Genomic DNA, 24,394 nt, shown 5'->3' with positions numbered 1-24,394 from the left:
CACGGCGGTGACAAGGTAGGTGGTGGACTGGTGTCGTCGCTGTACACGCTGGTGGCCGACGGCCTGATCTGCCGTCATTACGAGAGGGACGGGCAGCCGGCATCGGCTGCTTCAGAGGCCCGCGAAAATTGCTTTATGGATGTTTAAGTAAAAAAGTATAAAACATTACCACACTTATCATCACAAAGCCCGTCTAGCTCAGTTGGTAGAGCGCAAGGCTCTTAACCTTGTGGTCGTGGGTTCGAGCCCCACGGTGGGCGAAGTTTTTTATATAGTGTTTTCTTTTTATTCGTCCAGATTTCATTTTATCTACCAGAAGATTTCCTTTTTCATCCGGATTTCGTTTTTTTTTGTCCCAAAAGGCCCAACCACTGCGGAATCGCAAGTCAGGATTTGATTTATTTGTCACTGAATGGTACGATTTCATTTTATCTACCAGTGAAGATTTGCTTATTCATCCGGATTTCGTTTTTTTGTTTGCCCAAAAGGCGCAAGCACTGCAGAAGCGCGAGTCAGGATTTGATTTATTTGTCACTGAATGGTACGTACCGGGTGTTTGCTTATTCCTCCATATTTCAGTTTTTAGGATTGGAGAATGGTACGTACCGGGTGTTTGCTTTTGCTTGTGATTATAATCTGTTCATCAAAATTTGTTGGATTATATAATCTAGGTAGATTATAATTATTGGCGCCGATTTAGGCGCCAATCATTACGATGTGTACCGATGGTGGGGTTCTCTGTGGCAGCGTGGATGGTCCACAACCGAGAGCCGAATGGTCCGTGATCTGGCACAGAGGCAAGAGTTCCCGGCTGACGAGTCGGACGGTCCGCGCGTGCACTGGATCTCGCTCCCGGGAGGGACCCTGTCGAGGAGAAGAGATCCTAGGGTTTGTCATGAGATCGGCAGGTCACCCAAGACACCTCTATATGATGTAGAGTCGAAGATAGGTGAAGATTAAAGGGAGAAAGCTATGTTATTGTCTACTCCTAGGGTAAAAGATAAATAATGAAAGATATATTGATTGTAGTTCAATTGTTGAAGTCTGCAATCGGTCATACCTATATATATATATATATATATATATATATATATATATATATATATATATATATATAGAAAAAGTCTGGACGGGTTTAGATAGATAAATACACGCGGTAAAAGAGATTAGTTACGTCTGATTCGATTTAATCGTAGATTGTACGTGTCTAAGGGCGGACAGTCTGTAGGCCGAACCGTTCGGTCCTCAGGACCGGACTGTCCGGACATGCACAGTACCATAAATAGTGCTCAACAATAATCTCAAACAAATATCTCCTAAGCTTTATCCATTTAGGACTAGTTTGGGAACTACATTTTTCCAAGGGATTCCTAATTTTCTAAGGAAAATGAACTAATTTCCTAAAGAAAAATAGAAATTTCTTTGAAAAATGGGTTCCCAAACTAACCTTTAAGGTTTGTTTATTCGCCCAGATTTTTTGTTTGCCTCGCAAACGCAGTGGATTTGCAAGGGATTCCTTTTCTTTGCTCAACTAGAAACCGAGGTTTACATTTTGTTTTTGTGCTTTCCAAAAAACCGTTTTGTTGACCAAAGTTTAACTTTATATTTTAAATTTTGAAATCAAAATACACTAAAACCAGACCAGTTTTCGTATCTTGCTCTACACCAAGAACAATAAATTTTATAGAATTTCGTCGGATACCGAGCGAGAAGGTAAACGCTGCTAGCTAGCAACTCATACACAATAGAGCGGCAGTGGAATCAGGCCTCTGGTACGCATCATCACATCACATATGCTAAGGTGAATGCAATGCCTCCGGACCTGACGTCCTTGTCTATTCCCCGCAAGCACAACTTTGAACGAGGCACAATGCTAGTCGGCAACAAACCCAAAGTACAACGTAAGTGTGTTGCCTGCGGATGCTCTCCCTAGCTCTTTACAATACTTTAGAGCCTAATATATTTACCTAGAAAGGGATTAAAAGAAATTGGAGAGAATTGAGAGAGAAATAAACTAATTTCTCTCTCAAACCCCTTCTAACCAAAAAGGCCCTCGTAGATTGTTTGGCACCCCATTGCTCCATATTTTGCAACTCTGATCCACCATAGAGAAGCTTCAAGCCTTCAACGATACAATTGGCGAGTATTTTCAAGTGTTTCGATTACATCCTAACTCCATCTTCACAAAATTGATATTTTAGTGTAAAATGACCTCCACTCCTAATATGTCGTGTCGTACCAACGGGTAGTTTCTGTCAATTTATTCTTTACTGTGCAGACATCTTGTGTGCCATGTGTGCCACCAGTGACGCACCAGATACTTCTGGTGCCTACAGCTGAATAGTGCAGAGTTTCCATTGGCTCTAGGTATCGATGGCACACCAGATATGTCCAGTGAGTATAAAGGTCGACGACGCAAATTTACAACCTCTCTACAAGCCCTGTCCGATGTTGCATCCGGTGCAACACCGGACATGGCAGGTGCGTGTCAGTTTGAAAACCTAAGTTTGGACCCTATCTGTAAACCATGTTTGGTGTTTTATCCGGTGCCACATCGGATATGCTAGGAACATGTTAGTGTTAAAACCTGACTTTGCACCCTCTCTGCAAGCCTCACTTTCTCATTAGGATGAAGAGCTACTCTAATGTGTGTGCCATGAAGAGCCCAAAACAATCTTTAAAGTGGGGATACACTCGTTTATCATCCTGTATCCTTTTATGATGGCCCGATGTGCCCAGGACGTGATGTGCACGGCCAGTTTTATTTTAAGTTAAAATAAACTTCGCTAATTAGATTAATTTTGTAGGAAAGTACACCATCAAACATCGAACTGGTTTGGTTAGATGAAGCATGTCAAGGTCCACCACAGGAATCATGTATTCATGTGTTTCATAAATAATAAGGACAAGTGAAGTTGGCAGTACATATTGAAATGTCAACAAGTTGCCAATTCTATTTCCAAGCAAGCGCTAGAGCGGTGGCTAACTCATCACGGAAAGCATCCATAGTTGGCACATGCGGCACATTTGTTGTATCTTCCTAGTATTGTAGGAACATAATCAGGATCACATTCGAAACGAGCAAAATCCAAATCTTCACTCTTGTCACGGATGAAATCATGGAGTACCATTTTAGCGACCACAATCAGTTTTTGCCTAAACATTGGGTAGGGTGGCATCTTGTACAGGATTTGCCACTTTCTTTTCAACACTCCAAATGATCGTTTAATAATATCCCGAATGGATGAATGAGCTCGATTAAATTTTTTTTCCTTATGCATAATAGGTTCGATACCTCTATGCCAAACAATCTCTCAGATAATTTTTGGTTAGAAGGGATTTGAGAGAGAAATTAGTTTATTTCTCGCTCAATCCTCTTCAGTTTCTTTGAATCCCTTTCTAGGCAAATATATTAAGCTCTAAAGTACTGTAAAGAGCTAGGGAGAGCGTCCGCAGGCAACACACTTACGTTGTCAGCTTTGGATTCGTTGACGACTAGCGTTGTGCCTCATTCAAAGTTGTGCTTGCGGGGATAATACACGAGGACATCAGGTCCGAAGGCAACGCACTCACCGTAGCATATGTGATGTGATGATGCGTGCCGGATGCCTGATTCCACTGCAGCTCTGTTGTGCATGCATATCGGCGAAATTCGATAAAATTTACCATTCCTCATGTAGAGCGAGATATGAAAACTGGTCCGGTTTTTAGAGTATTTCGATTTCAAATTTAAAATTGTAAAAGTCAAACTTTGGTCAACAAAACCATTTTTTGAAAGCACAAAACGAAAATGTGATCCCAGGTTGCTAGTTGAGCAAAGAAAAGGAATCTATTGCACATCCACTGTGCTTGCGAGGCAAACAAAAAATCTAAACGAATAAACAAACCTTCAATGGCCAAAGCTTAGTACGTACCATTCTACAATCCTAAAAACTGAAATACGGAAGAATAATCAAACCTTCAGTGACAAATAAATCAAATCTAGACTTGCGGATCCGCTGTGCTTGCGCCTTGCAGTGCCCAAAGTTTAATTCTCCAATCGTTAAAAACGAAATCCAGATGAATAAGCAAATCTTCTGTTCGGTGGCAGATAAAATGAAATCTGGACGAATAAAAAAAAGAAGCCTTCACAACTTCGCCCACAGTGGGGGCAAACAAAAAAAAGTGTAGACGAATAAACAAATCTTCAGTGACCAAAGCTTAATTCTCCAATTGTAAAAAACGAAATCCAAATGAATAAGCAAATCTCCGTTCGGTGGCAGATAAAATAAAATTTGGACGAATAAAAAATAATTCCGCCCACCGTGGGGCTCGAACCCACGACCACAAGGTTAAGAGCCTTGCGCTCTACCAACTGAGCTAGACGGGCTTCATGTCAATGATGGTGATAATTTTAATTGTATCATGTTTAAACATCCATACAACAATTTTATCGATCTCAAGCTCGCAGCGCAGCAGAGCCGTCGTCAGAAAGCAAAGCAGCAAATTTCGTCGCCAAAACCACAAATGGTCTAAAAATTGCTCCCGCCCCGACCTGCTCGCGGGCCTCTGAAGCCGCCGATGCCGGCTGCCCGTCCATCTCGTAATGACGACGGATCAGGCCGTCGGCCACCAGCGTGTACAGCGACGACACCAGTCCACTGTCCACCACCTACCTTGTCACCGCCGTGCCGGCTTGCGTGCCTCGCGCGTCGCCTCCCTGCGCTCCGCCGTGGAACCCATCGAGAGCTCGGCGACAACTTTATGTAGGCCGGCGACGGCCGGCCCGAATGGCAAGGCTGTGTTGCCGAGCGCGCCGTGACGGTGCCCTGAGCTGCTTGGGTCCTGATCCGGAAGCGAGACGCCGTTGCTGAGTGAGCAGCATCCGCTCGATGATCACGCGGAGCGCGGAGTTCGGCACGACGTCGGCGGTGCGAAGCCGCTCGCCGGTGACCGACCACGTGGGCTTCCAGCCTTGATCCACCGGGTCATGCATGGGCTCGCGGTCGTACTCGTACGTCTGGCCAGTCCGCCAGTAGCCCAGTACACACGGTCACGGCTCACGGGGTCCGTCATGAGGTCCAGAGTGATCGGGCACTTCATGCAACGTCGCCGGTCTGCATCCACTTTTGGATTCGCGTCGATCTGATCGAACAGCATGTGTGTGTTGTTCTGTTTTTTTTACTCTGCTTTTAAGAAACCAAATAATACTGTTCAAACATACATACTGGAGATGCCAGTTTACAACCACATATCAAAGAACCACGACGCCAGACCTTCCTGAACGAAATCGACAAGCACAGAAGGGACACACAACCTGAAAACAAAAAGAAGAGAACATCTCTGCAGACTAAAAGGCAAAACAGGATACAAAAGGCAATAAAGACTAAAAAGTGTCTAGCAAACTGGTAAGAACATCTCTGCAGAGAGAACAAAACGATCTCAACTTCAGATCATACCGCTGTCAGAGCCTTTTTCTTCAGCCGGACTAAAACCCCTGCATCAGGTTACTAAACAGAGTAGCAACTCTAAACAAAAAGAAGAGACTTTCTCCACTCCAATGTCACTGTAATTTTCCTCATCCAAATGCTGCTCACGCAACCACCTCTTCACTGAGTTCAATATATCTTCCAGCATCGCCTGTTCCCTTGTCTTGAGTAACAGGCTCCAACTCTGCAAAAAAGACATAAAGACATGACCTCATAGATTATCGTTGTCATATTGTTAGGGAATTTTTTCATAATCGTCATCTTGTTTTTGTTACACCAAAGGGTCCAAACCAGCCCGGCAACAATAAAGAGATGAAAGGTGCGTGCAGCATGGAAGGTGCCCACTCCCCAATTGCTAAACAGGCTAACTACCGACCTGAGAACACGGTCCCAACCAACAATATACATATTTCGAAAGGATACAGTGAATAAAGATGTGATCAACTGTTTCTTTGTCCCCACACAGAGAACATCGCATTCTACCCTTCCACCCTTTTTTTTCTAACACTACGGTTGCTTGGATTTTCCCATTGTAAATAAAACCTTAATCTTCAAAGGCACCCTGCAATTCCAATTTTTTTGTACACGGGGTTATTGACACCACCGTCGGTTCTAAATCTGTAGAGGGATAGAGGGATTTTATAGTGAATCTGCGAGAGTTGTCAAGAACCCAAAACACTAAGTCTCTCCCTTGAGAGGTATTATGCTCCCTAAGCTCAGTATGTAGCTCCTCCCATAAGCAAAAAAAAATCAGAATCATTAAGGGGCCTCACCAAATCTATACTCCACTCTCCTCTCTCACAGCACTCAGAAATAGGCACATCCTTGTCCCTGCAGATGTCAAAGAATCTAGTATACTTGATTTTAATAGGAACCTTTCCCATCCAAATGTCTTTCCAAAACAGGTGTAACACTCCAAAATCCTATTCTGGATAAATTAGGAAAACTCATTTCATGATTTAAATAAATGTGTTTTTAAATAATATATTACCTAAAAGATTCTTATGTGAACTATCCTGTGTGTTAAAGATTTATTCGCCAAAAAAGAATTAAATTAAACTATCTCTTAATATAGATTTTATATAAGAAATTATATCCTTTTAAATAAATATGGGAAGATTATAAATTTATTTTTATTGTACTTCTAAAATATGGCTATGTGTTTGAATTATTTTCTTTAATAATTATTATTGTAAAACATCTTACATGAATTATTCCTACTAATTTTTATTTGTTTAAATGGATAAATTAATTAATAAAAATGCTTTGCATTCATGTTGAGTTTTTGTTTGTTGCAATTTATGCTTCAAATAGAAAATTTAACTAACCTCTAAATTAGACTTCAATTTTAAATTTAAAATAGAAAGCAAAAATTATAAATATAAGCTAATATAATGAATTGATGTATGTTTGGTTGGTTTGTTTGTATACGACGTTCTTTAGGTAAAGTTGATAAAAATTAGGGTATAGCAATAAGATATTTAAGAAAATACTCTTTTCAGCTCGCGTGTAACACACAAAAAATTAATTTAAAATTTTAAATAAAAATATATTCTAAGATTTATTTAAATTGAAGGACTAATATGATTAGTACAAATTAACAACAATATTATTGGAATAAAAGAGATAAGTTAGAATTCCTAATATATAGGATATGGTTGTAACAGATAAGTACCAGATTAGATCTATCATGTAACAAATTTGGGTTCGAGTTTGTTAGAGTTCCTAATATATAGGATATGGTCGTAACAGATAAGTATCATATTAGATCTATCATATAACCACCCACCTCCTAGCCTATATAAATAATGTCACCATAACACCTCAAGCCATCAATCAAAGACTCATCTCATCCATAGCTTCGCAGCAGCCACCGCTCGCCGGTGGGCCTGCCACCGCGGGCAGGATGCCGCAGCCCCGTTCCGGCGTGAACAGGATCGTGCGGGGGAGAAACGGCCCTAGCCATCGATTCGGTGATGAGCGCTCACGATTCAATCTCAAATACCCAATCCTGATCGAAAAGCATAGCCGTTGATCTCAGATCTGTTGGCCGAGATCAGATCGCGGGATCCTTTAATCTCGAGCGTTGGATCGAGATCTGACCGCTGACACTGGATTTCGGTTCACGACTTTGTGGATCTAATCTCGGGCGTTAAAAACAGATCGAACGACCCCTGGTGATGGATACCTCTTCGACCTCGGTAATTTGCTAAAGAGCGTTTTGTTTTATTATAATCAACCCGTCGTCCAAAGGAATGTAAAAGTAATTCAGTTTATGCTCTGGAAATTTACAAATTGATCCTTGGAGCTAGTAAAATTAGTATTAAGTGATCCTAAATCTTATTTAATGCATATCTTCCACGTTTTAACTTCGAATTGACCCGTTCCAGTTGCATTAGCCTCGTAATAAAATTATCTACACTTTAGTAACATTATTTTATCATATAACATGTTCTCAAAATAGTTAACTAATTTGTTCACCCTATGTTTATTAGGTTAACATGTTAATATAGTATTTCAATTCGGAGTGTCTATAATTTTACTGGAACAGGATTATGTTATTACCTAGCCTAAAGTTGAATCAATTATTTTTATATGTTTCTCACATGATTTATAGCACAGAATATATTATTATCATTTAATCACTTAAAACTTCAGAAAATCATATCTTTATAACCATAACTCTGATTTTAGTCGTTCTTGAACCTACGATCTCGTAGCATCACGTAGAATATTATTATACAGTTTGTGCTTATGTTTGGTGTGATGTTAATTTTGCCTATACCATGTTTGTTTGTATTGCTACGAATAGCTGTGAGGTACCGAGAATCTGAAGATCATCCTGGTACATGGAATCTCGAGTCCCAGGCAAGTTGTGCCCTTGATCACTTCTTTTTACCCAGTCATGTTCTTATTAATCATAATGATCTGCATAGGTTAATTCTGATGGGACCTTTTAGGATACCCTAGTTTGATTATCTTTATACCTTGATTCCACTGAACTTTTTGGGTAGTACTTGCTATTGCTTTATGTGGTTTTGAGTATGGAGATACATTATTCATGATTACACTTTTATTATCTGTTCATTATTACTGTTCATGTTAAGATTATTATGTTAATTGGAACATGGAGCGACCACGCGGGAAAACAGTGCTACCACAAGGGTTTAATGGGACGCTCTTGGCTGATTAATTAGGAAAGCTAGTGGAGGACTACCTTACCCGAAAGGGGCAAGGGCAGTTGGGGAGTGGTTAGTGTGGGGAGGTCCTTGGGTTGATTTTGCTGCGATGGCGGTCAGGCGAGGGATCCCTGCACTGGAGCTTCCTATAAACTGTAGCGGGTTTTCTGAAGCTAGTGGAACTTTGTAAAGGCCTCGTAGTGGTACCCTGCCTCGCTTCCTTGGTAGAGGTGTATGGGGTCCGATCAACCCCGTGGAAAATGAGTAACACGACTTGTGGGTAAAGATGTGCAACCTCTGCAGAGTGTAAAACTGGTATATCAGCCGTGCTCACGGTCATGAACAGCTTGGACCCTCACATGATTAATTTATGGAACTAAATTCAATTTGTCATATGCATTGTATTGCGGGTGTTGTTATCACTTTTGTTCTACTACTTAATTGGGTTGGTATTTACTTATACTTAGTAATTACTAATAAAATTTTGACCAACTTTAAAAGCAATGCTCAGCTTCAACCATCCTCTTTGGTAAGTCTTACACTTCACGTGAGCTCCCATTTTTGGCGAGTTCATGCACATTATTCCCCACAACTTGTTGAGCGATAAACGTATGTGAGCTCACTCTTGCTGGCTCACACACCCCACAGGTACGGTCAAAAACAGGTACCGCAGGATGAGGAGCATGGAGGATGCTGTGATGAGTTCGTGAGTGGTCTAGACCGTCGTCTCCCAGTCAACTTTGGGTTGCTGGATCGTGTCTTCATATGATGTAATTATTTATTTATTTTGTACAGAACCCCTATTATATAGTAAAGATGTGACATTCGTTCTGTACCACTATTCATCATATGTGTGAGAATTGGTCCTAGCACACCTGGTGGTTATTTCGCGCCCGAGTTTGGACCCCTAAAACCCGGGTGTGACAACAGGGTCCCTTCCCCATTTCTATCTTGTTTGTCACACCTCATTGAAATAGATGCTTGACCTTATGAAGGCCTTGCCGAATTGAGAAACTCCCTTGTTCTTAGAGAGAAAGAAATTATTCATGTGCATGTATTTAGCTTGCAGCAACTTGTACCATAAATCATCCAATCCTTGACATAATTTCCATATCCATTTCACAAGCAAGCATTTGTTCATCATAAGAGTGTTTGTGATCCCGAGACCGCCTTGGTCTTTTGGTCTGGTCAAACTATCCCATTTTGCCATGTGATATTTTTTAGAGTCTTCAACACCTTACCAAAAGAAGTTAGCTCTGATCAAGTTCATTTTCTGGTGAATCTTATTATGCAAGAGGTAGAACCCCATATTATAGATTGATAGACTACTTAAACAAGAGTTAGTTAGAATGCGCCTTCCCCAAGAAGACAGGTGTTTACTATTCCATGGGTCCAGCCTTTTTTCCATCTTTCCCACAATATGTTCAAACACAGAGGGTTTTAAACGACCATACGAAATAGGAATTCCTAGGTATTTCATCGGCAAAGTTCCCAGGGTACAGTTAAGAATATTAGCCATCCTTTCCCTTTCTTGTTGAACTGAACCAAAGATGAAGACCTCGCTTTTATTGAAGTTTATTTTTAACCTAGACATCCATTTGAAACAATAAAGGATTAATTTTAGGTTTAAGATTGACCTATCAGACCCATCTATCATGATCACTGTATCATCTACGTATTGGACGTGGGAAATGCCACTAGGAACAAGGTCTCCTAAGACCCCAGAGATGTGACCCTTTTCGACCCCTTTATCTAATATGACACTTAAGGCATCCACTACCAAGTTGAATAACATTGGCGAAAGAGGGTCACCCTACCTAAGATCTATGAAAGTTTTGAAAAAGTTGCTCCTCTCCATGTCCTCATCACCATATCAATCCACCTATCCGGAAAATTTTTTGTTTTCATTACTTCCTCCAAAAAGTTCCACTTGACTTTGTCGTAAGCTTTTTCAAAATCAATTTTCATTATCAGACCTTTTTTCTTTATCTTCAACTCATGAATAATTTCATGTAATATGACCACCCCCTCTAGGATATTCATGTCTTTAATAAAATGGTTTTTTAAGCTGGTGCCCTCAGTTTTGATGGTGTGCTCACCTATACCCTTAGTCGTGTTTTTGCTCAGTTTTGCCCTTCCAGTGTTATAGAACAGAAGGGCAAAACTTAGCAAAAAACACGACTAAGGGTATAGGTGAGCACACCATCAAAACTGAGGGCACCAGCTTAAAAAACCCATAAAAACCCTATCTGGCTGCCCCCAATAGCCTCCTTAGCTACTAGAGACAACCTATTTGTCAGAACTTTGGTGAAAATTTTGAAATCCATATTAATCTTAGGAATTAATGTGATAACCCCAAAAAAAGAAACTAGATATCCAACTTCCCTGCATAAAAGTCACTGAACATCAATGATCATATCTCCTTTAATAAGATTCTAGAACTTTTTGGAGAAAGAGGCACCAAATCCATTAGGGCCAGGGCTGAATCCTTGTACATCTGATTAATTGCTTGTTTAATTTCACTGATCATCAAAAGCGTATCTAATGGGTGGTCCGGATGGGCCACGACATACCCTAAGCCGACCCACCGGACCACCGGTCTATTAAGGCCTAGCAAAAAATCTAACACCAGTGGTTATTTTTCACTTGATGTTTACATAATTTCATATTATATTTGCATTCTAATGTATACAATTATGGACTTAAATGCTAATTCTATAATTAATATGTTATTCTTGCATTTATATTTTGAACTGTATACCAAATTATTATAGATTATAAAAAAATCTTATGTCATACCTCACGAAAAAAATCTAGCTACGCCACTGCTGATCATGATGTTGTTCCGTGAAATCCAGTTGTGTGTTGTTCCGCGGAATCCAGTTCGCGTTTATCTCTCTCCAGCAATGGAGTAGTTCCGAGGTGGAGCCTGAGTGTTCGATCGATGCTAGCGTACGGCCGACGCGATGGAGACGGACGAAGAAGTCGCTCACTGTAGCCGGTCTTTCCTCGCCGATCGACGACGCGGCAGCAGGGAGGAAGTCGTCGAACGCATCATCGAGCGGAGTTCGTGGAGCGTGGTGTATTCCATGCTCTTGAAGACGAACTACGCCGGATGGTCCTGATCATACAGTGAATCTGCAAGCACGGAGCCTTTGGGAGGCTATGGAACTCCATCAACTCTGTTCGCGTGGGCGCGGAGGGCGCCAAGGATGCAAACGCTGACATGCTTCGTAAGGAGTTCGCCGACCACGCATTCAAGCCGGAAAAAAGGATAAAGGAATCGGAACGACGATTCTACGATTGGGGTGTGTTCCCCTTGCTCAACACACCGATGAGCTCCTCCGCGGCTCTCCACGACGACCCGGCCTCGGCCACGGCCTCCCGCGCTTTGGCTGCCAGAGCAGACATTTTCCTTGCGGCCTCGGCGCCCGTCTCTCCGGTCATGAGGTCGCTAGTCACCCTGGCAATCTGCTCGCTTCGGGCCATCCCGCTGACCGCGTCGCTTTTCGGTGGCACCCTGATCCCAACTCCCAGCTCGTCGACAACCAGCTTCGCGTTGACCGGCTGCTCGGCACCCATCGGCCACACCGCCAACGGCACGCCGGCGCTGATGCTCTCCAGCACCGAGTTCCAGCCGCAGTGGCTGAGGAATCCCTTGACGCACTCGTGCGCAAGGATGGCACGCTGGTCCACCCACCCGCGCACCACCTCGCCCCTACCCCGGACGCGCTCCTCGAAGCCCGCTCCGAGGTCGGCGTCAACGGGTCTCACGGCCCATATGAAGTCCAACCCAGCTCGGTCCAGCCCGTCCGCCACCTCCCTCAGCTGAGCGCTCTCGACGGCCAGCGTCGTGCCAAGCGCGACGTAGAGGACGGCACGGCCAGCAGCGGCCTTCTCGTCGAGCCACCGCATCCAAGCGGGCTTGGCCACGTCGCCATGATGCCACGCCGCCTCGGCCGTCCGCGCGAGGCAGAGCGGGCCGACGGGCCAGGCCCTCGGCCCGATGTGCCGGTTCCAGTGCTGGATGTAGCGCCCCTCCATGGCGTCGAAGGTGTTCACGATCAGGCCGTGGCTGCTGGCTATGGCGTGCCCGATCTTGGCGTCCATCTCGCGGGTCGGCCCCGTCGTCGCCGGGTCGTTGAAGGGGAACGGGATGTCGGCGAGGGCGAGCCGGACGTCCGGGAACTCCGGCACGGTGAACACGGCGTCCGGGTCCGGGGTGCCGCGGGTGAGCACGGAGGCCGGGTTGTCGCGCACGAACACCTCGCGGGTGAAATGTGCGAACATGTTCATGCCGAAGAACGACAGCGTCGGGACGCCGCGCGCGGCCGCCGCCGTGTGCGCCCAGTACAGGAACGCGTCGGCGACGACGGCGCTGGCGGGGGGCCGCAGGGCGGCGAGCGCCTCCTCGAACTGCGGCCGCAGCAGGGAGACGGACTCGACGAAGGCATGCAAGGAGGACATCAAGTCCAGGGTCTCGACGCACTCCCGGCGCGGCGGGGCGCCCGGCTTGGTCAGGTTGTCGGCGAAGGGGAGCTCCACGATGGCCACGCTGTCGGCACCAGCCAGAGCGGCGCGGACGAACGCCGCGTTGCCCGGGGTCGTGAGGAAAGTCACGGTGGCCATCTGCCGGCGTCGGAGCTGGTGGGCGAGGTCCGTCAACGGGATGGTGTGGCTCTTGAGCATGAACGGGAAGATGACGATGTGGGGAAGCTCAGCCTGCGCGTCATGGGCTCCGCTGCAAGGTAACGTAGAGGCAGGGGCAGGAGCTGAAGACGCCATGGGACTCTGGGCGATGCTGGTCGCTGTGAGCCTGTCAGGTACAGACGTACAGTACCCTGTCATGGTACCTTTTCTAATGGTTTGCCTTATTCAAAAGAAATTATAATTATTATTAACTTTTACATCGTTTAATATATAATATATTTTAAGTACAGTTTTAATTTATTTTTATTTGTTTTACAAAATTTTTAAATAAGACGAGGCGATGAAACTACATAAAAAGTAAAATGGATCATAAATTAAAATCAGGAGTATATATTTTTTTAAATGGGCATCAGATCACGTGTCATTTATATTAATCAAACAAAATGTTACAAGCGGCCTGAGAGCCACAAACAGGGAAGAACGATAGGAAATAGACGTGTGGTGATGGCGAGATAAGGCAATGTTGATAAGGTACGCACAAAGAAACACTGTGCGTAGAGATCTGTTTCCAACAATATTTTTTATGACATGCTAATTATGGAAATTATTTGGATAGTTAACTAGTACTCCCTCCTCCCTCCGTTCTTTTTTATTTGTCACAGTTTAATTCAAAAATAAAATATTCGAAAACGGATGTAGTATTTGATTAGTTTTTACACTGTGTTAAGCCTAAAAATAGGCAGGCGGACGTTCCACGCGTGCACAGAATCAGTTAGGGTTATGATATTCTAGCAGGATTTGTTAGCCAAACATGCAGGATTAAATCGGGAACTGACTTGTAACGAGTCAAGGGCTACGATCGATTAAACCCCCACAATCAATACAATCAACTCTACTCATCGTTGTTACCTTATGCATTAGGAGTACCTCTAGTTTAGCCTTAGTTTAACCTCCCTCTACCTCAAATCTTTACCTCTCTTCAGCTCTACGTCGACTAGAGGTGTCTTGGGTGGCCTGCCGACGCCAAGACACACCCTAGGATCTCTTCTCTCCGACGGGGTCCCTCCCAGGAGAAAAAAAATCTAGGTCTGCTACGAAGAAGACGACGTTCTGCGCCATCACGGACCGTCCGAGCCCCAGGCGAGGACCATCCGGACGTACACAGAGGAGGAGCCGCTCCTGCGCCTAGGTCGCAGACCGTCTGGCCCTGTGCTGCGGCCCGTCCGTGCCTCTGCAGAGAGCACTGCCAAGTGGTTCGTTCCAGTGTTCTGGGCGCCAACACACTTTTTGGCGACTCCACTGGGGATCAGGTGTCTAGATCTACTAAAAATTAGGCCCTCAAATGGCTGTGTCGGTACCCTGAAACAGGGGTACCCCTTACTACAGTGTGAAGGCACGGTGCCCATGCGGCTATCTCTAGTCGCGTGGTAAACAGCACCCAACCCCACCACGTGGATGGCTCCCGGGTCTCCACGTGGCCAGAGAAGACGATATGCCTGTTTGGTTCAGCTTTTTTCTGACCAGCTTTTCTGAGAATCTGGCTGTGGAGAGAATTTGGCTGTGGGAAGAATCTGAGTATTGTGTGGATTACGTGCAGAGAAAGATGAAGTGGTCCAAAGGGTTTAGGATCTAGAAAGCAACAGATTCCTACTATCGTGACGATTCGGCCGATTTTGTGTTCATGTTGATTTTGGACGGTTTTTACCAAAGCGATTCTTATAGAAGCTGGCTGAAAAGCTGAGGCGTTTGGCGATCTGCAACAGCTTTTGGTGGCCAGAAGCTGGAAAAAGCCCAAACAAACAGGGGCGATATACTCTAGGATATCAACAGTGGGTCCGGACCCCCATGGGAAAGTACCGGACCCCTGTACGTACGGACCGGACCTCCGGGTAAGGTCCAGAACCTCCACGGGCGTGCCCGGACCCCCCCTGTGCAGGGTCCGGGCAACTCACAGCAAGGTCCCGGGATTCCGGGACAAAGAATATCCAGGCCTTGATCAAGGTCAGGCGGGGTCCGGAGCCGACACGTGTCCGGACCATACCGCGTATGCTTCCACTCCCCGCTCAGGCGGAGACCCGATGCTGCCGCGTGGCCGACTGCCTGTGACGTAAGCCAACGGGCGGAGCCTGACGTAAGGCTTCCGGGCCGCGCGTCCTCTGCATTTATTGCGGATAAGGCGCGCCGCCTGTCCATTCCACTGACAGGCGATGTGCCGCCTCGGCATTTAATGAGCCATATCCATTCCACTGGCAGGCGATGTGCCGCCTCAGCATTTAATGTGCCCTATCCACTCTGCTGACGGGTGGCGACCAGGCCATCCTGCAGGCGGTGTGCCTGTCCATTCCATTGGTAGGCAGTACACCCGTGCTGCGACATACACTATGCTCATCATGGCTCGCGCGTTACCGAGGAAGCAGCCGCGAGATATTAACATTGTATGCGCTACGAACATTATGGCGCTCGGAGTTCACCCTGGCGTTACAGGCATTAGTTGCTTCCTTCCATTTGTCCCTGGGCCCACATGTCGGGGCTCAGTATCCTTATACATGCCCCCCTTGAGCTATAAAAGGGAGGGCACACGATGTTACAAGGGACATGGACTCAGACCCAACTTAGACTCTCAGACTCACAAGTTCATACAAGCTCTCAAGCTCAATACATCACACAATGGAGTAGGGTATTATGCTCCGGCGGCCCGAACCACTCTAAACCCTTGTGTGTTCTTGTGTTCTTCCCGACTCCATCCAGCAGGCAAAACGCTTAGGCCCCTCCTCATCTTAGGATTTAGGGCGGGTGCGTTCCGCCACCTGGGCGGAGAATTTCCTCTCCGACATTTGGCGCGCCAGGTAGGGGCCTTAGGCTTTAGGTTTTTGCTTGTTCTTCTGCTCGACGCCATGGTCCACATCATCGAGCACCATGATTTCATGCCCGAGGACTTCATGGTGGAAGAGGCGGCAACCTCTTCCACACTGCGGGCCACCAACCTCCCTGCACCTGGTGCAGTTGCTGCTGTGCACTCTGCGCGGCAGCACACTCCTGCGTTGTAGCATCCCAAAAATTCAAATCTTGAAATTTTCTCAAACTTGCTCTAAATTCAAAATGAATTTCAAATTTCTTTTCAAAATGTTTATTTGCGAGTTGATATCAACAAATAAAATATAGTGGTCTATATTTTCTCCAAAATCCTCCTCAAAATATCCTACAAATATTTCCCCAGTGATCACTCTCAATTTCTTTTTAGAAATACCGCCCAGATATTTCCCAAGTAATCCCCTTCAAGTCCTTTCTAGAAATACTATCCAAATATTCCACCGATATATCTCCAAGTATTTTCCTCTTGAGAAATATCTTCAGAATCATTTTTCAAGTCCCTATAAATATTTTCTTCATAACTTCCTCATGCTCATACGTATACGTATGCCTCCAGTGTCATATGGTGAGCTCTACAAGCTAACCTCACTTATACAAGACAAATACATGCTAATCTCCCACTAATCCTCTCATCCTCCCACTAATCCTCTCATCCCTCCCCCTAATCCCCCACCATGGCTATAAATAGAGGGGCAAGGGCCTCCTCTCATCCCACCCCAAGCCATTTCATGGCAACTCTCTTCCCCCCCACACCCACTCCATGTTCCACACAAGCACACACTAGCACAAGGATCGTTCGATCGTTCTTCGATCGTTCGTCCCCCTGTTCTTAGTTTGTTCGTTCGTTCGTCCGATCGTTCGATCGTTCGTCCGATCGTTCATGGTTCGTTCGTCCGTTCGTCCGATCATTCGATCGTTCGTCCGTTCGTTCGTCCAAATAATCTTTTTCCTGCCGTTATGCTGCCGAAATTCCGATCGTTCGTTCGTTCGATCATTCGATCGTTCATCGTTCGTTCATAGTTCCTATTCATCGTTCATCGTTCGTTCATAGTCCCTATTCATCGTTCTTCCAGATAATCTTTGTCCTGCCGTTATGCTGCCGAAATTCCGATCGTTCGTCCGTTCGTTCGTCCAAATAATCTTTTCTCTGTCGTTATGCTGCCGAAATTCTGATCGTTCGTTCGATCATTCGATCGTTCATCATTCGTTCATAGTTCCTATTCATCGTTCATCGTTCGTTCATAGTCCCTATTCATCGTTCTTCCAGATAATCTTTGTACTGCTGTTATGCTGCCGAAATTCCGATCGTTCGTTCGTCCGATCATTCGATCGTTTGTCCGTTCGTTCATAGTTCCTATTCATCGTTCATCGTTCGTTCATCATCAATATTCATCGTTCATCGTTCGTTCATACGACTATTCACCATCACTATTCTACATTACTATTCATCGTTACTATTCATCGTTTCTATTCGTCATCGTTACTATTTATCGAGAATATCTATAATACCTTTTCGTCGTCACTATTCATCGTTACTATTCATCGGTCATCCGATCGCCCCAAATTTCAACTACTCATCCATCATGTTGTCCAGTCCACCTAAGACCAGCCAGACCCATATTCCAGTCATACGAACTCCGGTGACTGTGATTTTCCTTCAGTAGGGAACTTCCCATCTGGTCACCCATCCTAGGTTTCTCCAAGTTGAGCACGCTTAACTTTGAGATTCCTTCGAACCAGGCTCCCAAACTCAGATTCCAATAATTCTTGTTTCTAAATTCTTATCAAACTATTCCCTATCCAACCATGTCATCCCTTAAGCATGGTCCATATTCCAGAAAACTCCCAAAATACTCTTGTCCCATATTCTGCCTATAACTATCCTGTTCATACTAAGTCAGACGATTCATTCGTCACTGTTCTCACCAACAGTAAACTTCACTATGCTACACCACATACACCCAGCTATAAATACACCCAGCTACCCTCTCCCTCTCCACACACACTCAACACCCTCAGCCAAGGAAAACACCCCACCCACTCAGTTACTCTGCTCTGCCGGCTACACGCATAGTGTCGCTTCGCCTCTAGTCCACCCTCCTGGTAACCACCTCCGCTCCACCACCAGTAATATCACAACACCACATGACACAGATTCTACTCAAGACTCTACCCATCCATATATCGCTATTCTGACCACTATACTAAATATTTGTTGGTATACTTGCTGATTTGTATGTTTGCTTGCTCATGTTGCATAGTTATTGGAGCGTTCGTGCCGTCTCGCGGAGGCCAGATCTGCAAGTCTACGCCAGGCGGTGGAGCCAGAAGCCAGTTCCACGAGCTCTCCTTCCCCCTTCGCCGGATAAGCACGGCAAGCTCACTGGATCCCTTTGATGCATAAATTACCTATGATCTTTCAACCACAACCCTGAGCCTGTTATTTTATGCATGATATGATTTTGAGATAAGTTATTATGGCCACCCAAGTCGCTTGCCGCAATCAATCCTTAATATAATTATTACAAATGATTTGAGAAAAGGTGTGAGTTTTTCAAAAGAAAATGCTTTTCAAAATGTGTATGATGAAGGGTTTTTACCCTTATCACCTTTGAGTAGGGATGATCAGGGACTCCCTGGTTTAGGGGAGGGCCTAAGGTGAAGGCTCAGCTGGTTTAGGCGTGAGCAGAAGGATTGTCCCCTCATATAAGGACCGGTTTGTCATCTTTCACTACCTGTACTCATGATAAGTACAACCACTCGAGACTGTGTGGGCAGTCACTCAATCTGAACTCGTACGGTCCAACCCCAGGGTTATGAAGGCTGGGGAGCACCGGGAGGATAAGGAGGGGGAATGTTTTGTCCGGTTTGGATATGGTGGTGGCCTGACTCCTTCCGGTATAACCATTAAGGTTAGGACGTGCGGGGAAAGAAAGAGGTTCGGATCTCATTGATCATGAGATCGCAGAGCCGGTCTAGTGGGTAAAGTGTACCCCTCTGTGCAGAGTTCAAACCTATTCGAATAGTCCGTGTCCACAGGAATAGACGAGTGTGGTGTGGTATGGCAATTAGTGCTTTGTTTTCGAAAAAAAGAGGTGCGATTGAGAAAAGTGGTTTTTAAAAGGTCCGGCGGTTGAGCCGTGAGTTATGGTGGACGAGAAGTCTAGTAGTTGTTTTTGAAAATGAAAACCAGTGGGAATTGCTGAGATACCTGGATGGTTTAGTCCAGGGGATTTTGTTCTAATATTGAAAAACTTCCTGCTCCTTTTGGAGAGGATGCGCTTTGCAAAAATACAAAATGTTTTTCAAAACAACCCTGCATAAAATATTGCTGTTTCTGCAAAATATCCTGAGCTCCACATATTCCATGCATTATATATGATTTCCCCATTCCGCGGGTGAAGGTGGGCTGCTGAGTACGTTTGTTCTCACCCTTTCTTATTTGTTGTTTTTCAGAAAAAGGAGATCGGGTAAGAGTTACGACTGTTCTCAACCTTGCCTGTGGTTGTTGGACCGCTGATTTGCTTCGCTGCGTATATAGGGCTGCTTCAGCCCCACTCTGATGATATGTCCGAGTTGTGGACCAACTCTTAAAGTTGTTCGCCACCTTTGTAGGTTTGTCTCGTTTAAGCAGATCTGGAATCATCTGATGTATAAATGTGTTTACTAGCCTCCTGGGATTAGTAATTGTATCACATTTGAGTCCCAGAGGATTGGGGACGCTTCATGCGCAAACGTCCAGGACGTCTAGGGCGGCGCCTGGGGCGCTGTCTGCGGCCAGAGAACAGCTGCGCCACCCTCCTAGCTCCACGGCCTCACCGGGGGCCATGAAGCAGTGGCGCGACGATGTCGACCGTCTGCTCGGCATGGCGCAGTCTGGCTCAACTAGGGCCAGGCCTCGGTCATCCCGGCGTCAACATGAGGCGTCGACGTCAGTGCGCTCCCCCTTAGTGAGGGCCGCACCGACCGAGGACTTGCGGGCGGAGCTCAACCGCCAGCGTGCGGGAGAGGACGCTCCAGTCTCTCTGGAGAGGTCTAATGACCTGTGGGCAGAACTCAACCGTAGGCGTGCGGGCGAGGATGCCTCCGTCTCTCTAGAGAGGGCGCGAGAGCGCCGACAGAATGTCAAGGGTCGCAACCTCGACTACGACTTCGATGCGGTTGCACCGCAGACTCCGATGGGTGCCCGGATCCAAGCGGGTGTCCCATTGGCCGGCGTGGGTTGCGCCGCGCTGGCGGATCATCTCCGTGCGGCGACTTGGCCGTCCAAGTTCCGGCCACACCTACCGGAGAAGTACGACGGTACGACTAACCCGTTGAAATTCTTGCAGGTGTATGTCACCGCCATTACGGCAGCAGGTGGAGACACCGCCTTAATAGCAACATACTTCCATGTAGCCTTGTCTGGGCTAGCCCAGACTTGGCTCATGAACCTTTCCCTAGGATCGATCTACTCCTGGGAAGAGCTCTGTGTGTGGTTCACAGCGAACTTCGCCAGCGCTTACCAACAGCATGGCGTGGAGGCCCATCTCCACGCAGTGAGGCAGGAGCCCGGGGAAACTCTCCGGGCATTTATCTCCCGCTTCACCAAGGTACGAGGCACCATACCTCATATTTCCGATGCTTCCATCATCACTGCTTTCCGCCAGGGAGTACGTGATGAGAAGATGTTGGAGAAGTTAGCCACGTACGACGTGGAGACTGTCACCTCACTCTTCGCTCTAGCCGACAAGTGCGCCAGAGCCGCTGAGGGCCGTGCATGGCACTCGGCGCCATAGACCGGGGCTGCCCAGACGGGTGGCTCAGGTGCCGTCGCTCAGGACGGCAAAAAGAAGAAGAAAAAGAACCGCGACCACGAGAAGTCGTCGTCTGCTGCTCTGGTCGTCGCAGCTGCGATTGGGGACCGGAACAAGAGCAACAAGCGCCCACGACCGCAGAGGGGTAACAGCGGCTCATGCCCTGTACACCCCAACAGTCGCCATAGCACCATGGAGTGTCGCGAGATCATCGAACTCGCGAAGCGCGTCAGCGAGCGGCACGAGCAGACCTCTAGGGATGGCTCCCCACCTCGTCGTCGCCCTGGCAAGGAAAGAGTCGACAGCGGCGAGGTTGCCGCGGGAGAACGGGACCTCGGGTATCAGTCACCCAAGGGGTCCTGAAGGATGTCTTCACCAGAGGCTCCGACTCCGGTGACGACAGCTAGCCGGGCTACCGTGGCGACCCTGCCCTGCCCGGTCCACGGGTCCGAAGCCTGTCTTCCCCCGAAAACCCTTATGGGCTCCCCACGGGCCTAGTCTTCTGATGAGTCTATGTAGGAATGGCTGCGGCGTGAGGACGTGGACTTCATCAACGAATGCAGATGGCAAGCAGCGATCCAAAATGCACGTTACAACCAAGCATTCGGGCGCTACCGCTAGCGGATCGTGCATAGTAGGGAGCTCAGGGTCCGGGACCTAGTCCTACGACGAGTACTGAACCAAGAAGGGCTCCACAAACCCTCCCCCAGTTGGGAAGGACCCTTCAAGGTGACGGAAGTACGCCGACCCGGGTGTGTCCGCCTTGCCACAACTAAAGGAGTGTCTCTTCTCAACCCCTGGAACATAGAGTATCTCCGTAAGTTCTATCCATAGGAGCAAGTCTGAGGGGTTAGGGTTTCTTCTTTTTGTAACTAGGTTGCGCATACGTGTATGCCAGCCCGGTGAGGTCCGCCCTCGTAAGCCCTGCTTGTTGGCTGCACCCATGCATATCGAGTTATGAAAAGAAAGAATTTACCCCCTAAGATGTGCTTCTGTGTTGGTTTTATTCTGTTGCGGTTTCTAGATATTATTTTTTTATCTAATCCACCCATACAGTTCCCCACTCTTGCTGGTATCATGACATCCGAATTGAGTAGCTAGGCTTGCAGTTTAGGACCCCTCTACGAAAGCAGGGGGTCCAGCAGCCTGGGGGCCGGTTCTAGAGAACAGGTACCCGTTCCCTGGGGTGGTCCGGAGCTGTGTAGCCACTTAGCTTGGTTCCGTACCCTAAGCCTGCACGCTCCACCACTCCTGCGACAGGTATCCTAGTATTTGGAACTATAGCTCGATGGGTTCAGGAACCTGGGGTCCGGTCCTAGAGAATGGACGCACGTCTCCTGGGCTGGTCCGGAGCCGTGTAGCCGCTTAGCCTGGTTCTGTACCCTAAGCCTGCACGCTCCACCACTCTGCGATGGGTGTTCTAGTACCTGGAGCTATGATTCAGGGGGTCCGGACACACGGCTTGGCTTCCCAGGCTAAATCCTGCAGGTCCTGTTGCGTGAATCAAAGGACGGCTAATACCAGACGATGGGTCCTATGGGTGTGCTACTAACACTTCCTAGCCGAAGCTGTGTATAGGTCCAGGTACCAGGAGAGGCTACCTCCTGGAGGCTAGGTCACCAACTCTTTCTTAGATATGCTGGTATCCAGTCTCGACACGTCGAGCCTACATCCCAGGGGGGCCAGGTACCAGGGGACAAGTTGGTAACGCCGCACACAGTAAGAACAAATACCATACAAGATAAGAGTTGTTTTATTGATAGTTCTCAAAAGTATCTTACAAAAACAAAAGTTATTACATCCGCCTTCAAGCGGAGCCCTAGCCTCATTTCTATAGGTATGAGCTACTCGACATCAGCAGGGTCGCACTGGAAGCGCGCGGCCGCCGTCGCTACGACATCTTGTTCGACCTCCCGAGCGGCGTCTTTAGTGTTGGCAACTGAACCAGCGATCACTACCACGACCCGTGGGCATCCTCCCTCAGCGCCGTAACGGCACAGCTGCCGCCGCGACCGCATGGCGTAGACCTTCCGCTCAACCTGAACACGGTGGTGGCCCCCTCGATGCGTGCATCAAGGCATAGGAGCCCTCATCGTTGGAGGCGATGTCGAGGCCATTAAAGCCAAAGAGATAGAGGCGCGGCAGCACACGGCGCTCGGCGGCCTGGCCGCTGAGACGGAGCCGGAGCTTGACCAGTTCATGGAGGCGTACCTCGAGGTGCTGATGAAGCTCAGGGAGGAGCTGACGAGGCTGCTACAGAAGGCAATGAAGTTCGTGCGGAAGATGGAGCCATAGCTCAGCCCGCTTTCCATCTCCGGAGGGTCACTGCACAAAACCCTTTCGTCCGAGCGCTGGCGAAAGAAGCGTCGCCCCCACAAACATCTCCGGATGGCTGCCTGAAGGATGGAGTGGGGCGTGAAGTGCTGATGTTGGAGGCCGAGCTCCTCCAGCAGCAGCAGGAAGAAAGACTAGATCGGCAGCGCCAACTAAGAGCACCTAGAGGGGGGTGAATAGGTGATCCTGTAAAACTTTAATCTTAAGCCACAAAAACTTGGTTAGGCGTTAGCACAATAATCGCCAAGTGGCTAGAGAGGAGTCTCAACAAAACACAATAACCACAAAGATATCAATCACAGAGATGGCACAGTGGTTATCCCGTGGTTCGGCCAAGACCAACGCTTGCCTACTCCACGTTGTGGCGTCCCAACGGACGAGGGTTGCAATCAACCCCTCTCAAGCGGTCCAAAGACCCACTTGAATACCACGGTGTTTTGCTTTGCTTCTCTTAATCCCGTTCGCGAGGAATCTCCACAACTTGGAGTCTCTCGCCCTTACAAAGATGTTCACAAAGAAGCATGGAGTAAGGGAGGGATTAGCAACTCACACAAGACACAAAGATCACAGCAAATACGCACACACACAAGACCCAGACTTAAGCTCAAAAGACTAGCACACTAGAACGGAGCTCAAATCACTAGAATGTTGAACAAGTGCGTAAGAATGGAGTGTGAGTGATCAAGAATGCTCAAAGGATGCTTGGTATACTCCTCCATGCGCCTAGGGGTCCCTTTTATAGCCCCAAGGCAGCTAGGAGTCATTGAGAGCAATCCGGGAAGGCAATTCTTGCCTTCTGTCGCCTGGCGCACCGGACAGTACGGTGCACCACCGGACACTGTCCGGTGCGGATTTCCTTCCTTATTTGGCGAAGCCGACCGTTGGCAGCCTTGGAGCCGTTGGCGCACCGGACAGTCCGGTACCCCCTACTAGCCGTTGGCTCGGCCACGTGTCCCGCGCGGATCGCGTGACCGACCGTTGGCCCGGCCGACCATTGGCTCACCAGACAGTCCGGTGCACACCGGATAGTCCGGTGAATTATAGCCGTACGCCGCCGATGAAATCCCGAGAGCAGCGAGTTCGCAAGAGCCAGTCT

At 47.2% G+C, this 24,394-nt stretch overlaps 1 protein-coding gene and 2 non-coding genes across 3 annotated transcripts; 1 reads left to right on the top strand and 2 right to left on the bottom strand.

Annotated features, from left to right (window-relative positions):
• The first annotated feature begins 187 nt into the window (after window positions 1-187).
• Window positions 188-260, top strand: TRNAK-CUU (transfer RNA lysine (anticodon CUU)). The gene has a single exon. It is a non-coding gene; the product is annotated as a tRNA-Lys (tRNA).
• A 4,036-nt stretch (window positions 261-4,296) lies between these two features.
• Window positions 4,297-4,369, bottom strand: TRNAK-CUU (transfer RNA lysine (anticodon CUU)). The gene has a single exon. It is a non-coding gene; the product is annotated as a tRNA-Lys (tRNA).
• Window positions 4,370-11,053: 6,684 nt separating this feature from the next.
• On the bottom strand, window positions 11,054-13,509 carry LOC103647391 (UDP-glycosyltransferase 90A1). The gene has a single exon (XM_008671933.2). It carries the CDS (start codon window positions 13,493-13,495, stop codon window positions 11,945-11,947), a length of 1,551 nt encoding a protein of 516 aa, XP_008670155.2. The 5' UTR covers window positions 13,496-13,509; the 3' UTR covers window positions 11,054-11,944.
• Between the last annotated feature and the right edge of the window lie 10,885 nt (window positions 13,510-24,394).

The sequence above is a fragment of the Zea mays genome, chromosome 2, assembly GCF_902167145.1.
Source record: "Zea mays cultivar B73 chromosome 2, Zm-B73-REFERENCE-NAM-5.0, whole genome shotgun sequence".
Lineage (NCBI taxonomy): Eukaryota > Viridiplantae > Streptophyta > Magnoliopsida > Poales > Poaceae > Zea > Zea mays.
Note: the sequence above shows the minus strand (reverse complement) of the source record. Positions and strands in the feature narration are given on the sequence as shown.